At 38.0% G+C, this 16,332-nt stretch overlaps 1 protein-coding gene across 1 annotated transcript; it reads right to left on the minus strand.

Moving 5' to 3' along the window:
• Positions 1-1,127: 1,127 nt before the first annotated feature.
• Positions 1,128-16,277, minus strand: slmb (beta-transducin repeat containing E3 ubiquitin protein ligase slmb). Its single transcript, XM_012367510.2, has 9 exons — positions 15,679-16,277; positions 6,459-6,693; positions 6,158-6,344; positions 5,560-6,016; positions 5,093-5,466; positions 4,608-4,686; positions 4,314-4,494; positions 4,166-4,213; positions 1,128-4,025 (listed from the first exon to the last, which is right to left on the minus strand). Exons 1-8 carry the CDS (start codon positions 15,730-15,732, stop codon positions 4,203-4,205), a joined length of 1,578 nt encoding a protein of 525 aa, XP_012222933.1. The 5' UTR covers positions 15,733-16,277; the 3' UTR covers positions 1,128-4,025; positions 4,166-4,202.
• Between the last annotated feature and the right edge of the window lie 55 nt (positions 16,278-16,332).

Consider the following 16,332-nt stretch of genomic DNA (forward strand, 5'->3'; position numbering starts at 1 on the left):
GATAAGATCTACATGGTGTCTGGAAAACACCGATTGTTTTTCAATCAAAGTTTTCGTCAGTCCTAATCTTCTTGTTGAGCGATTTGGAAAAATTTGTCTCTCCTTCACAAAGATGCCGAAGAAGATAATTACATATTAATATCTTATCCTTATTTAGAGAAAATAAATATTTAGCAAAAAGTTGTTATTTTTATGCGACCCGATATATGTCGCATGTGATAAGCGAAACAATGCAAGCAACTTTTTAGATTTAATTTGTCCCAAACTGAAATGCAAAGACAAAACACCCGCAATTGCTAATTCTCTGCTTGTTTGATTTCAAATCAATCGTTCGTCCATCATTGATTAAACACCGTTCAAACAATTAAATTTCTTATATTTTTTGAATCTAGGAACTACTGAACAAAATTATTTATATCAAAGACACTTCTATCTGATAAGAGCGTGATAAGGATGTGTCATTGATATTTACAAAAAGTCATAATGGATGCACACATAATTGCGCTTAGTCATTACTTTATATAGGTTTATATTGTTACCATGTGTGCTGCACTATGATTATCGTATAATTATAAACTACAATACCAAAAACGAGGCGTGTAGATTTCGACTCTAAATTCATCGAATTTTCAAATAATAAATTTTACTGTGCGTATATATAAATTAAAATATGTAACACGGCACAATGTATATATATATACATAATTAAAATATATTTAAATATAATTAAAATATATTTAAATATAATTAAAATATATTTAAATATCTAAATATATTTTAATTATATTTAAATATATTTTAATTATGAAAAATGTTTATTGCTTTAATTCAGATTTTTTGAGAGAGGAATGTTTATAGCCACAATTTCAAAATTATAAATGAAACACATTAACAAGTAGCCGGAAATTTAACAAAAATGATAAATCTGGGAGCTTTTCTAATTATTTTATAATAACATCGCGCTCTTATCAGCTCACGTTACTCAAGATAATCATTTATATGCTTCGATATGTTTGGCATACTTATTTTCGCTCAGGCTATTCAATATTATAATTTTATGGCATAACTAATGTACATATATGCAGAAGGATGACAATAATGGATTTTACCATAAAAAATTCCCCGTATTCTTGTGTAGGTATTATATTTCGAATATAGCTTTTGCACAGCCTTTGTATCCTCTCTATTCAATTATTTTCACATACACGAAGATTCATGTCGATATTAACAATAAAGCATCACAATATCTTCCTAAGGGTATTTCAGTGGTATTCTCGACAATTGCAAACGCCCACGTGCAGTCAAATCGCAATGTGTGGTACGATACTCTTAATGGTATAATTTTCTTAACTATTATGTCCGATATCTCTCGTATCTCCAAATATTTGGCTCCATGTTGTATGTTTTTTTTTTTTACGTTTTCTAGATTCTCCGAATTCCTGGGTTATCGAAACAGACAATTCGGTGTGAATGCATTTCTCAAAAGCGATAGAAGTTAATAATTTTTCAGATTTCAGTTGAAAGAGAAAAAGAAATCCCGATATTACAGGAAGACACAGAGTAAATAATCGTGTTTTTTTCTTTTCTTTTTTTCTTCTTTTATAATACCTACATAGGCGTATCTGTGGATAGCAGAGGGACGATGGAGAGAACGCGTTAATGTTCGTAATGCGATATTATGTTAAATGTCTGGCTATATGATCACTTATCTCCCCTATTTATTAAAATAAGTCGCAAACTCAAGAACTGTGTATGCCACTTACTCTACAAAAGAAAGAAGTATGCCTTTTTTTTCGCATACGTGTTGTATTCCATATGTACATGTACATATCTCAAAATTATATAAAATTTCCACCCAATAGACTAATTTTTTTCAAAATCACAATGTTTGTATCCAGCTCACGCACACAAACTCATTATGATTAATTTATTATCTTCATTTCCGCTTTTGTTCGGTGTAGAAACACTTGCAACGCAAACGAATTATATACAAATATCCACCTATATTTCTCTTTTTTCAAATTGCATATTATAAGAGTAAACAAATTTCACATAGTCTAAATGTTGGATGTAGAACTGCAATATATTGCCTTATTATGTCCACGTGTATTAAACATGTAAATTGCGTTCTGTGTACACAGCTCGTATAAAACTCGGAAATTAATGTCACATACATTGAAATGAAAATGTAAATCTCTTTCTTATATTGAACGTCTTATTGCAGGGCTGAAACATTCGAATCATTATGATGTTACATCTTGAAATATGTATTATTATTTTCCGTGACAAAAATCGTTCTGTGTTCCATTACATTTATTAATAGATGTTTATAAGCGTTATATTAGATTGCTCTGTTTTTTTACTGACCATTATTAACGAAACGCTACATATTTGGAGAACGTAATTCGGTATTTCACTTTGCTTTTCGGTATCACACTTTCAGTAGTTACACTGTAGAACTGTTTACTATCAAACATTTGAGGATATCTGTGATAACGCTCAAAATATCGTGCGATATCGCCGAAATTTTAGCTCCGTTATTTCGCGAACGCTTCGCGCTAGTAATGATAGAATATTACATTAATAATGCATATATTATTTTAATGTAATATTGTATATATGGATTGTCGTATGTATATATATTATTACTAGCGGCGCGCTCACAGCGGAAGCAGAAATTTCATAACGTCACAACCATTCGGGCGTTTTAGAGTGATGCCACACTTGACTACGTATGGTCTTTATATATACTCAGTTATGTACATAAATATAAATCTAAATAGGAATATATTTCGTTTATTTGCGTTTATAATAGTTGAATTTGAAGTGTTCCTTGAAATTCCAGTGAAATACCAAATCGCTGAAAAATTTAACAATCTAAAGGAAAAAGTAGCATTTATCAATATATATTACAAACAAATTGATAATTTAGACTAATATAAAAATGGGAAACCTATATCTCGTATAAAAACGCGAATAAAATGATCTAAACGAGATCAATAGTCAAGATATGATAATAGTAGCTTTTCTTCTGCCTTTTTTTTACAATAGCTAAGATCATTTTTACGATGACACACTACACTTTCTCCATATGAATAATAATAATAATAATTAATAATTAATAATAATAATAATATTTACATCCTGATGTAATAATTTTTATATTTTAAATGCAAATGGCATTGTGCCAAACGGCTGTGCAGAGGGTTGCCGACTCCTCAATTGCTTTTTTAAACAACATAAGTCTGACAAAGTTCAAATATGTCTACAAAAATTGTTATACGTTCAATTAATGATCTTTTTTTATGAATCTAAACGGGATATACATAACACGTCGTATCGGCTATTTTCGAAAGACGGTGCAACACGATGATCCTTTCATGTAACAATTTCCTTTTGCACATTCACACAGAATAAGTACTCCAATCAAACATTTTACAATTTTCTTATCTCTCATAAATTAATTATATAAAAAAAATTATTAATTTACTATAATACATCTAACATCTTATTAAGTATGGTATCCAGCCTCCCTAAAACATTTCGTTTCATTACGTATTTGTAAGTCTTTCTTTCTTTTTTTTCTCTCATTTTTGTTATCATAGGAAAATGGTCTTGATTTCTATCATGTTGTAGAGCGTAGAAGAATTTCAGATATGGCCAAAGCAAACGACGACAATCGTTTACATCCATAGGATGTATTTATGCGGCTTTAAACATACTGTTCGTTCCTAAACGCGGGTGCGTCAAGCGCATATATAAATTATAATTTATAGTTACACGCAGGTCAGTGTTCGTTTTACTTTCCTATTTCTTGGAGAATTTTCTTGCTGTTTTTTTTTCTGCCAGCAAACAATAAACCAAAGTCATTGACCAACCAAGCTCTCTCGTCAAACGGTTCTGTAGTCGTTTAATTGTTCTGCTGATTCAACTACCGTTCTCACTGAATACTCCTCATCATTCCGGCATTTCATTCTTTGCGCACATAGTCGTGAACACATTGGATTCACTCACTAACCACTTGTCTGAAATTCAAAATCCCGCAATTAAATTCTGACCATTTATTTTCTCTTTCAATATTTACGTTAATATTTTTATCGAATAGATTGTTTCTAAAGCTTACCTGCAAATAAAATAATCAAATAACCTCATAAAATATACTTACAATTATATCACAATAAAGGAATCTCCGTATTGATGCGTCACTCAAATGCTGCAAATGAAAATGATATTTTTATTTCCAATATATATATTTGATAATCAACATAAAATCTGCAATTATTAAATATTTGTAAATATAAAATGATACATACGGGAGGGAGATCTAGTGTCAGATTGAATTGGCGCTCCATCCATTGGTAAACGTCCACTGCATACACTGCCACTTGAGGGATTGTAATTAAGGAAATCCCAAATGAGTATCGTATCATCGTGGGAGGATGAGACAATCTGGAACTCGTCAAATTGAAGACGAAATACACGTCCTGTGTGTTCCTAAAATGAAAAGTATAAGATTAGTAATGAGTAAAGATTGCCACTCGTACAGTACTTAATATAAAACAATATTGTTGATTAAAAACATGTACAAAAAAATATAAAAATCTTACCACTAAGGTGCGCAAGCAAAGTGTACTGGCAACGGCACGAGGATCTAGAGCTGCTACCAAATCCCAAACTTTAATTTTGCTGTAACATGTAATAACAAATATGAGTTAAATGATACAATACCTTTTTTCATAATGTTTACAAAATTAATGTATTCTTAAAGCAAAAATTGTGTCTTTTAATTTAACTCTGAATTAAATGGAATTTTGAGTAAAACTTCTAGGCAATCTTACAATAGCAGCAAATATTATACCAATAATAAATTTTTAAAATATTTTAGTATGAAAAATCATGTAGAAAATTGCTTTTTTATATATTAAAGATATAATTTTAAATAAAAATTGATTTTAATTTCTTAAATATGAAAAAAGTTGAACAAAAAATTTTCAGAAATATAAGTTTTCTATACACTGAAGATATTGTTGATCTCATATTGCGAATGCAAAGTTACAGTCAGGATTAATAAGTTCAGGTTTCCTGAACATACCCATCGTAAGCGCCGCTGACGATGTGCTTGCTATCAAACCGAATACATCTCACTAGTTCTTCGTGGCCTTCTAGAACACGTAGGCATGCGCCGCACTCGATGTCCCACAGTCGTATAGTATTGTCACTACTACCACTAACTACTAAGCGATCCCTATATTGCAAACACGCTATACCGCGTTTATGTCCATTCAACGTTCGCACGAACTCGCAGTTAGACGTGTTCCATACTTTGATAGTCCTATCACCACTGGCAGAAACTATATATTTCTCGTCGAAATCGACCACGTTTACTGCTGCTCTGTGTCCCACTAACACTCTTCTCAACGCAATCTCCGTCTGCGACGTCATATCCCAAACTGCTATTGAACGATCCTGCGAAAGAGATCAACCGTTAATAACGATCCGACTGAATAAGGAGGATTGAGACGAGAGATGTGTAAAAAATTCACCGCTCTATCAGCTGACCTTTGAACAAGTAACCATCATGCCGTTGTTGAATCTAAGATGCAGCACCGCCTCGCAATGGTGAATGAGCGTGTTGACCATCTCGCCCGTGTTAGCATCCCAAACTCTTACGGTGCTGTCCGATGAACCAGATATTATAGCTTTGTCGTCATATTGCAAACACAGTACGGAACCCGTGTGTCCCGTTAACACCTTGATGCACTGCAAAGTATTTCTATCCCAGATCTTAATCGTGTTGTCTCTCAACCCGGAAACAATCTTTTGATCGTCGTATTGCAGGCAGTAGACGCCCTTCGAGTTCTCGCTACGGCAATTGATTCGCTGGAGATTGAACCGGCCCATTCTCCAGTTGTTCTCTATACTTTCGATGTCTTTGACGATTTTCGGATAGAGAGACCTGTAGAAATTGTGATTGGGATGACTCTCGCCCGGTCTCGGTTTGAAGAGGTATTGTATCCTGAAAGCAAATTATGATAAAAGATGAATAAAAGAAATGTGAAGAATCATTTGCATATTCCGTACGTATGTCATGACTTTCGCGAAACGCTTTGCATATGCATATTAGACTATTGAAAGTTTGTTTCGTAAATCCACTTACCATCCTCTTCTTTCAGCCAACCCTCTCCAAACCGAATCCGTCCGAACCTTGCGCTCGATCAACTTCTTCCAGAGCATCCCTTCGCTGATCACTCTGTGCCATTCCTTGCATACTAACTCGGCGGAAACTAGCGACTTGGCGTCCAAGTACGAGAGAATACTTTCTGCCACGTGATCCAGTCCTTTTTCTGCAAAAAAGACACGCATCCGGTATAGTTAGAAATACGTGGGAAGAGCGGGCGATAACATATCGAGTGTATAGCAATATCTAAGCGATATAAAAACAGTATTTTGTTACTAACTTGGCAAAAGTGAGATAAAGTCTCTCTGCAACATCGGCTTGAGATACGCATTGATATGCCCATGCTGATAATGACACATTCGCGCTAACAGCTGTTCGACAAAGTGCACTTGCTCCGGCTCGGTCCATCTTTCGAAGAACTTCATACAGATTTCTCTTTCCTGTCCATACTGCGTGGACACCCCCGTAGACGGTTCTTTCTTGCAACTAGGATCGTACAGTATTGTCATCGGATACTGCAACAGATTATTAATAACCATACGTTAAAATGTGCGAAAAATATATCGTAAATCTGCCGGATGCTATGCACATTAAAGATTGCAGATAAAAGTCTTAATTTATTATCGACACTGGATTGCTATATTTATAAGTGCCATCATAAAAATATAATATGCTTAGATTCTTTCATTTTTTTTATTTATATTTTTTTCCACTTTGTATTTCTATGTATTTTTCCAGATACGCGTGCGATGTGTGTGATGTTTACTCTTACTAGATCAGTAGCGTTCTAAGTAATCGGAGCGAAAATAAATGCAGCTAAGAATATCACTGCACAATGTGCATGTTGATGCATACAACACTGTCTTTCGATTAGTCACTGCGGTTGAGACATCGTACAATGGATTAGAATCGACAAGTTGTGCGAAACGTGCAGCGTTTCGCAAAACGCGGCTTCGAGGAAATGTCGAGGAAATGAAAGATGGATAATTATACTTCAAAATTTACAAATAAAGTATGCATTATCGGTACACTCACTCACACACACGTAACTCGATTAATTTAATTATTCCCGTCACTGTTAATCAAGTAGTGTAAATTTAATAAGTAAAGCAATTAAAATTTAAATACGTAATTTATAACAAAATGTATTATTTTTAAATGTATATTTTTTAAAAATATTACATTATTTCACTATCAATAAATGTATATTATATTATAAATATTATAATATATTATAAATATACACTAATAGATAGAAATTAATAAATAAACATAATAAAATTTAGAAAGTTCTAGATTTCTTTATATAATGTTCTGCTATTGCGCAATTTTTCGTCAAAACTTAAAACTAGATCCAAGAGAGCTAATTTTATTGTTGCCGCTCTTTTTAACAGAGACTTCAAAAAATATCGAGAAACAAAATGTAAAACAGATAGTTTTGAAATTCTACCGTATTGGCATTCGAGTTGCAAATAACGCTCACAAACTCTTACGTATCGACATAATTATTATCGATGATGGTGCAAATAGAAGGAAAAAAAATGTTTAATTATGCTCATAGATTATCTCCCTTAAGTGCAAGTACGAATGTAATCGATGTCACATAAAATGTGTATTCTGTTTTTTGCTAATCTCGCTTATCTCCCGAAGTCACGATGCAGATAAGCCATAAAAGACAGAAAGCGCCAATCACATTTTGTAAAGATCACCCGACTGCTTGTGCAAAACTTTCTCAAGTATCAGATTACTCCAAATCAATTTCTGAAGGGGAAAAATGTTGTTGAAAAGCAACAATATTTAACCTTTTAAACTCTGCATATCATATATGATAAATGTTATATTTGATAGATTTATTAAATAAAATTCAATCCTCTATGATTATTCATTTCTTACAAAATTTAAATGTAATGTTTTTAACATAAAGACGTAATAATAAATATTGCATAATATAAAAATAACTTTTTTAACAGCGCCATCTAAATTCAGAGAATAACGCGTGAATGAGGATATTTATATTATAAAAAATATATGTACGTTCTCATCGAAAAAAAAACAAATCTAAAATTCCTGATTTGTAGATTGACTTGATAAATAAGCGTGCATTTCGCACATTTGCAAAGCTAAAATCGCGGATACATCTTGAGCTGTAGAGCGAAGTACCGGGTTCTTGACCTCTCTTGCTCCATTCTCTCTCGCTCGTATCGTACGAGGGCTCTTACAAATTAATTCGTTTACGTGCGTCCCGATTTGCGCCGGCATCTCGTTTTCCTCGTTAATATCGCAATCGCCGTTAATCACATTTTAAGTGACACGTAAACGAATCATTTTCATTTTTAGCAAATAATTACGAACGGGAGATAACGATGTTCCAAAATTTCGACGTGAACGTTCATCAAAATCGAGAAGACCGGCGCGCAGCGCGCTGTTGATTCTGCAAATGTAAATACGATTACACGAACAAATAATGATGCCGGCCGAACGCGGGGCAAATTTACATGAGTGTCATCGTTAAGATTGTTGACGTAGCAGTTCGAGTGTGTGACTAATCAACTTTCGAGCAGAAATTCAGACGTGCGGCATAAATGCGCATAAAGTGCGCTTCTCACGGAGGAAAGTAGTCGCACACGTTTGCACTTTCACTGTTTACGCCGTCCTTATCGTCGGTATTTGTCATTGATGTCCGATAGTCCGATAAACTGTTAGCTACAATGCAGCTGTGGAGACTATCAAAGAAATATCCTTTGATACGGCTAAGAATAGAACGCAGCAACGTATTGATCAGACGTGATCCTCGCGTATCCTTCATGGAAATCTTTTCTACCATATCTGATAACGTTTAATAGTGACTTTCTGTAGAGCAAATCACACATCAAAAGCTATATATCGATTGTATTGCGAAATAGGTCATATTCATAATATATATTACAAATATTAATAGAAAATGATCACGTACGAAGGCACGATAGAAAAGCTTATTATTTGCAACTTCGCAGAAAAATTTCACATCACATCGGAAATTGCCTATCGTTATCTAACTTCAATTCGATTAGATCAGATAAAATCTGGATAAATGTAACTCACACATTATCGCGTTAATTTGATTTAACGATACCGATAATCTAGCGATCGGCGCAGAGCTTTATCGTTGAAAAATCAACTTCTTCCGAGAAACTCATAATAAACGCCTACGACAAAATAAATGCGCTATTCTCGCGCGCACCGATAATGCATTACGGATCGTTCGTCTTCGATTTGCGCAACTATCCTTTTCTTTACTGGCGTACGACATTACTCTTTGAATTGACTTTACTTCCAACTCTAACTTCTCGCTTCCAGCAATCGGAGGGCCTCTTCCGACAAAGCGCGGGCGTTATCGGTCGCTTATCATCCCACGTGTGCGTTTGTACGCTTCCTCGTGCAACGAACCTTAGTAACCGTGCGGCGGTGAATTTATCACGGAATTGAAAGGCACATATACGTAGATGTACGAACGGCGAGCCGGCGTTATTTTTGTAATCGAAGGGTTACGTTTGCGCGCGCGGAGAAAGTGCATCCACGAGTGCAATGGGAAGAATAAATGCCGCAACACACGCCGGCGCAAGAGGATTCTCAACGCGTGCGATTGTTGAGCGCGCCGGAGATATTGTCAAAAAAGAAAGAAGGAAAAAAAAAAGACTATTATGCGAGTGCCGAGTCACTGTTTTCACATGCCGTTCCGTTTTCACGTTGTTTCTCAACTCTGACGCAGCGTTCTACACACGGCGGAAAGCGCACACGTTCATTCGTCGTGAAATTTCTGGTCGCTCTTTGTCAGCGCGAACGCATTTTTACAGAAGGAAAATGATTACATGTTATTTTTCGAGCCACGCAAAGCTTGAGGGGAGGGAAAAAGCTTTTGCGAATTAAGCATCAAAGACAAAGTTAAATAATGAAACGCATTGTTCTTCATTCTATTTGCGGGCTTTGAAGAGAATTTTAATTGGAGATTTAATCACTGCGCTTTTAAAAAATTCTGAAAATTGCGAAAAATCGCGTCACCGGCATTTTCGCTAATATCAATTTCGCAGAAAGTAACGTGTTCCCTTTCCGCCGATTTTACGGAGAACTGCTTTGCTACAATATAACACATGTCGTACACACACACACACACATACGTTTTTCTAAGTGTGCCACAATACGAAAATCCATTTATGCTCTAAAGCTAACAGCGATTTGTAGCTGGAATAATCGCTAATCGCATATTTCGCGGCTGACCTACTTGCCGCGTCTACCTCGGGAAGTGAAAACTTCATAAAAGATCCGTATTGCGTTAAATATTTATTAATGAAAGCTAAACTGCAGTGGAAGCAGCTGGAGAACGCGCGATCAAGTGTAGCGATTTTTTTTTCTGTACGCGTCGCGTTTCTAACAAGAAACTCGAAGCTGCCGAGAGAAATCCGAAAAAAAAACGAGTCTTACGATAATTATCCTACAATTTTTAGGATATTTTCTCCTGAAAAGGGAGGAAAATTTACCACGTCTTCGGGATGGCGATATTTCTCGTTCACGTCTGAAAGTTCACGTTGAAAACAAAAAAAAGCGCTTTACGCAGCCGGTCCTATTGTACATCCCCTCGAAAGACAGCTCCCCCCCTGCGGCAGTTGACCCCTTCTGTCAATGTAACAGAATACAGAAGAACGAGTCTAGCGGCCGTCGATGTGCGCGGCGCGATCACCTGAAAACGCTTCGAGTGCTCCCGGCGTAACGGTATCGCGAACTCGTGTCGAATCTACGCTCTCCTGATTCTTTTGTCTTCCCCGGGTTTGTCGTGCCCGCACCGCCTGTTGCCATGGTCAAAGTGCGAGTGTGCAGAGTGTCCGGCCAACAGGCGTGATGAACGAACCTTTTCCTTGCCAAAAGCGGAAACGATTTTCTTTTTTTTTTTTTACGACGACTCAATCGACGGCATTCATTTGCGGCTTTTGAAGATTTAAAGCGTGACAAATGTGCGCCAACGAATTCCTCTCGACGTGAAATGCGGCTAAATTTGGATAATTATTCGCGTGCCATTTTTTTTTCAATGAATAAACGCTTATACAAAGATTATTTATGTTCAGGTATCTTTTGAAAGAAATATATTTTAATTTCCGATAAAAAGTGTCGCCAGGTATATCAATATTTCCATTTATTGAGCATTCCATTCATACAATATTGAAATTAAAACTGCGATTGTCCACAAATTGCGTTGCATGCAATTTTTTTTTTAAATATTCGATACATAAACGACTGCTTGATTTTTTATAATTTTTCGAAGCTCAGATCTCGCGTGCTGAATTCAAATGACGCGTTGTAACTGTTTGCAGTCGCAGTGATTCATGTATTTTTAATAGACTGTTCAGATTTTGCAGGAACGTGTTTCGACGAAACTCAACCGGTGTCTTTTAATGCTGCGGAGTGTGCTCGCACAAGGGAAGTAGTGTCGCAAGACCGAAATGTTCGGATTTCGTGGAATGGTACGCGAAACAGGTTTTCGCGCCCCGCAAATTCGCTCGTCTATTCCGGCACAAAGAGGTCGACAACTTCTGAAGGTCTAAGAAGCGCCCGCCAAGGAATCACGACGCTAGAAAGCGTAAAGCGAACATATTAAGATGAACAATGGTCTGACACACCGCGCAAATATTCGAGCCACGGCAACGCCAGATATCTCTAAATATCCCGGAAACTCCTCTTATCGACTTCTCTTTCAAAAGAGCCAAGAGAAATACTTCAGAAGACACGTAAAGAGCATTTTCCTTCTATTCTGGGCAATCGTAGGATCTTATTACGTCATTCTTTATCGCGTCTCGTTCCGATCTGATGAATCTCTCACGATAGAGGCACAAAAAGCGCGGATATAAATAAAAAGACTCAACTTTCACAGACGGCGAATCGGCAATTTGCCGCCGTTTTAACTTCGGATTATTAAAAATAAAATTCCTGCAATACATATGACAGAAAATCATGCGTAAGTCGAATATAATTTAAGAGCAAGAGAGATCGCAAACCTGCTTGCTGTCAAAATTTCGTCAATTTCTCTAATCAGTAAAACTGAATAAACTTTAAGGAAAAATTATTCGAACGTGATAAAAAAAATCGATTGCTTTATTACCTTCGGATCGAATACAACGTTTCGCAGCGGCTTGTGTATCTCCACCGAAACGCGACGCCTAAAAAGGAACACTCCTCCCGCGTGACATTGGCCCGCGGCCGTACGCGCACGCGGGAATTTACATGCACGCGTCATTACGCAAAAGCCACGGCCGCGAATTTATATATCCGCGCCGTACACGTGTCTCCCCTCGTTATTTACTGCCTTTCGCTCGATACGATAAATCTCTCTCCTTCGCGACGCGGCGAGGATCTAGACAAAAAAAAAAAAGAAAAATTCGCAGACTCGACTTCACAGACGGCAAAACGGTAATTTGCTACCGTTATCGTGAACGCGCTTTTTTCGACAATTCGCGTCCTCCTCATCGCGCGATACAAAGTTCGTTAGCATCGCCGGGTACACGAGTTCACATTACACAATGATAATAGCGAAGTGCGTGATTAGAATCTGCAACGAAGTAAAATTAAGAGACCGAATACTGAAAAACAACTGCGACTCTTAGAGTTTCCATGCTCGAAAATGTATACTCCGATAAAATTAATTTGTATATAATTAATGTAATGAATAGTGAAAAAAAAATTATATATATATATATATAATTCTACTCACGATATTTTTTTGAAAGTTTCTTTGTACATGGAATCGTTATAAAAAATTAGTTTGCGGAACGCCGCGTCGCGTAATTATGTGCAATTATAATTATCGTAGTGTCATTTTGTCTATTATAATTATCGCGAGAAACGTTTTAGAAAAATTCGATGAAGAGAATTGTTTCGTGAACTGCGATAAACAATGACTATTTTTATCGATAATTAGAAAAACATGCTCACTGTTATTCTATTTTTATTTTCCGCTTTTATTGATCGGACCTTTAATTTGGCAGAAAATGGCAAAAGCGTATCCTCGACGGATAAAGGATCACGGAAGTGGCTTGAAATATCAGCTTGTTACATCGTACATTAGTACTCGAGAGCAATAATGGGCCTGCGAATATTGACGTAGGTAAATTCGCGCGACCTTCTCGTTCAAGGATCGCAATCTGTTCCTCACTCCCTCTTTCTCCCTCTTTCTCCCTCTCCCTCGTCCTCTTTCTCTTCATCGACAGACGCTTGAGAGCGTCCGCTTCTACAAATAGCATCGTTATTTATCGAGCAATAGCGAAGACGGCCTAAATCACAAATATGGAGAAATCGAGTTAATGGCGCGATGATTAATTACGGTGCAGGCATTTTGCGAACAAGCATCTCGTGTTAGCTCATTAGAGAACATTTCTGTTTAACGCACATATCCAACTGTGTCAAGAACGAAATGCGCGCGATACAGAACGATTTTACAATTATGAGAATAATCGCAATTATATTCTGATATAATAATTGTGAATTCACGATCGGAAATGTGAATAATTGCGACTTCATCGTCACAAAATAGATTATCGAAACGTTAAAATTAATTCCAAACCGTTGTTCGTTCCGCTTCTCTGTGTGCCGCGAAATAAAAGTCTTATTTCCCGGCGCAGGAAAACGTACGCGGCGGCTTGTTTAAAGCGATGCATGATTTATGAGCGCAATGAGTGTAGGAGGGACCGTCGTCCGCGCGCGAGCGCAGGGATAAGAAGTCGTAGGTGCACTTCCGGCGCACCGACTGTAACGGCGGTAATTACGAGGGAATACCGACTGTTATCGCGCACGGTCCATAACGCGACCGCAAAACTATCGCATGCGACGTAACAACAACACGTATATGCATTGTGCGCTGTGGATTAATTGTGCCTGGCTGGGAGTCGCTAATCAATCTGTCGTAACACTTGTCAAACAAATACTGGAACTGCGAGAGACGTACAATTAAAATGCATTCTTCGGAGGCAAACAAAACCAGCGTTTCCAAGTTATGTGAAATTGCGTAACTGGAGAGAAACAAGACTTTGAATAAAAGTAATTTAGATTAAATCAGAGCGTGCTACTAACAAATAATTGTGCGCGGAACAGTAAATGGCATAATGATGATAATAATGGACTATTGTTGCAATTATTATTATTACGTCAATTACAGTTCTGAATTTGCGTCAATGCTTTTGCACTTGTCATTGGCGCTTTTCTCCGGGAAGAAAAAAAGAATGCAGATAAGAATTGCGGAGTCTAAAGTCGCGTGACGAATCGAGGAAAGCAGAGCGTGTTGCGGGCGAGAAAAGGCAAGCAACTAAAACATCGATGCATTATGTAGTGCGCTCATTTGCGAAACAATCGTATTCCAGCGAATCCTATGTGTGTCACTCGCGAGATACTGTTAGATTCGTGTGCGTTCTAGTTGCGCCTTCCTGCGTGTTGCGCGTTTGAAAATCGATCCTGGAAAAAGGAAGAATATGAAAAATAAAATGTAAAATAAGCGATTAAAACCCGCCATCTTTCTATCGATCTTTTCTAAGAATATACGATTGATTGAGTATTCTTAACGTGACACGATGCAAGTGAAGTCAGTTAGCGGTTAATTACGGAATACGATTGACTGTTTACCTCGCTGCGACCGATCACGATATGTGTCAGTATCCGGACGTGACGCGATGATGCGAATAACAGGCGTGTAATGAATGTCAAGGCATTTATAACACCTAATGGCTACACGTCATCCGCGTAGAACGTCGTACGATCGTGACGACCTATAAAAGGCGCCGCGCCAAGGATCGAATGATTTAAACGAAAACTCGAAAAAGAAGCGGTTCGCTATCTCTCTCTCTCTCTCTTTCTCCGTAAAGAGAGGGACAACATCTGCATCCGCAAACACCCGTTAGACGACAATTAAACTGTAGCTCCTCGCATCGTCCGACTGTGTAAACAAGCAACCATGAATTCCATTGTCCCTGCATTCTTAACATTTTCTGTATTTAAAGGGAAATACGAAGCGCGTTCCGATTTTCGAATAAAAAAAAGTTAAAGGGGGGAAAAATAGAAAACAAGATGCGGAAGGCGCAACTGAGACAGATCTGACGAGTACGTATTTGCAAATCCTGAAGGAGTAATTTCACGATGAAAATCGATCGTGACGCAAAACGAATCTCCGCTCCGTTAGAGCGATAACTGTCACATGTTGACGAGCGTAAACACTCGATGTATGTATTTGAACCCGTTTGAGTCATCGTCCCTAACAATTTCCCGTCTTCCTTCCGCTAAGAAGAGACATTCGTGACACTCGTGTGACTCGGATTCGGCCTCGAACACCTGGAGCGTCTTCAGGAGTGAAACACGTGCGATCGTCGACAGCGACGACGACGGTCAGCCGCGCGAAGGCACAAGATGGCGGTAAGTTTTTTTTTCGCGACAGGGAAGACTACTCGGCCGCGCGAATAGTCTCGGGACACTACCGCTGCTTTCTCACTCACCTGCAGACTGGCGTTCGTATCGTCGATAATCTTGTCCGTTTCCATGTTGATCATCCTTTTATCCGCTCGTATCGTGAATGCGTGCAACGTCCGCGCTAACACGCGACTTCGAGCTTGCGTTGCTCTCCGATCACGCTTCTCGCGCGACTGGTGAGTGTATAAGAGCGACGAGGTCGCACAGAAGTTCTTGGAAAATGGCTGATAAGTTTCCGCGTCGAAGTAACCGCTCTCGGCGTGAAAACGCGGCTCCGCGTTTCGGGATCGTTCAGCAGAAACGACGGCGACGACGACGCTCGCTACGAGCCCTCGCCATGCACCACAGGAAGTCGGCGCGACAACATTTCACCAACACAACAGCTCGCAAATAACTATGTCACTCAGCGACGAATGGAGCTGGATGCGTCAGGTGCTTCGATTCTCTTTCTCACGGCGCGACGGATATTGATATCGATATCGCCGCGACAGCACGTAGTTTCCTTTCGATATCCGCAACCTCCCGAACTCACTCGTAGCGCAGACTGTGCCGAACTGGGACGAGCGAGCGTACGAATGGACAAGCGATGCAAGCGACTCGAAGCGAACGGCGGCCACGAACGCCGCGTGAAACGCGGCACAAGCTGCTCCGTTTCAGAGTTGCAGCCTATCGATATGTCA

This window comes from Linepithema humile, chromosome 4 (assembly GCF_040581485.1).
Source record: "Linepithema humile isolate Giens D197 chromosome 4, Lhum_UNIL_v1.0, whole genome shotgun sequence".
Lineage (NCBI taxonomy): Eukaryota > Metazoa > Arthropoda > Insecta > Hymenoptera > Formicidae > Linepithema > Linepithema humile.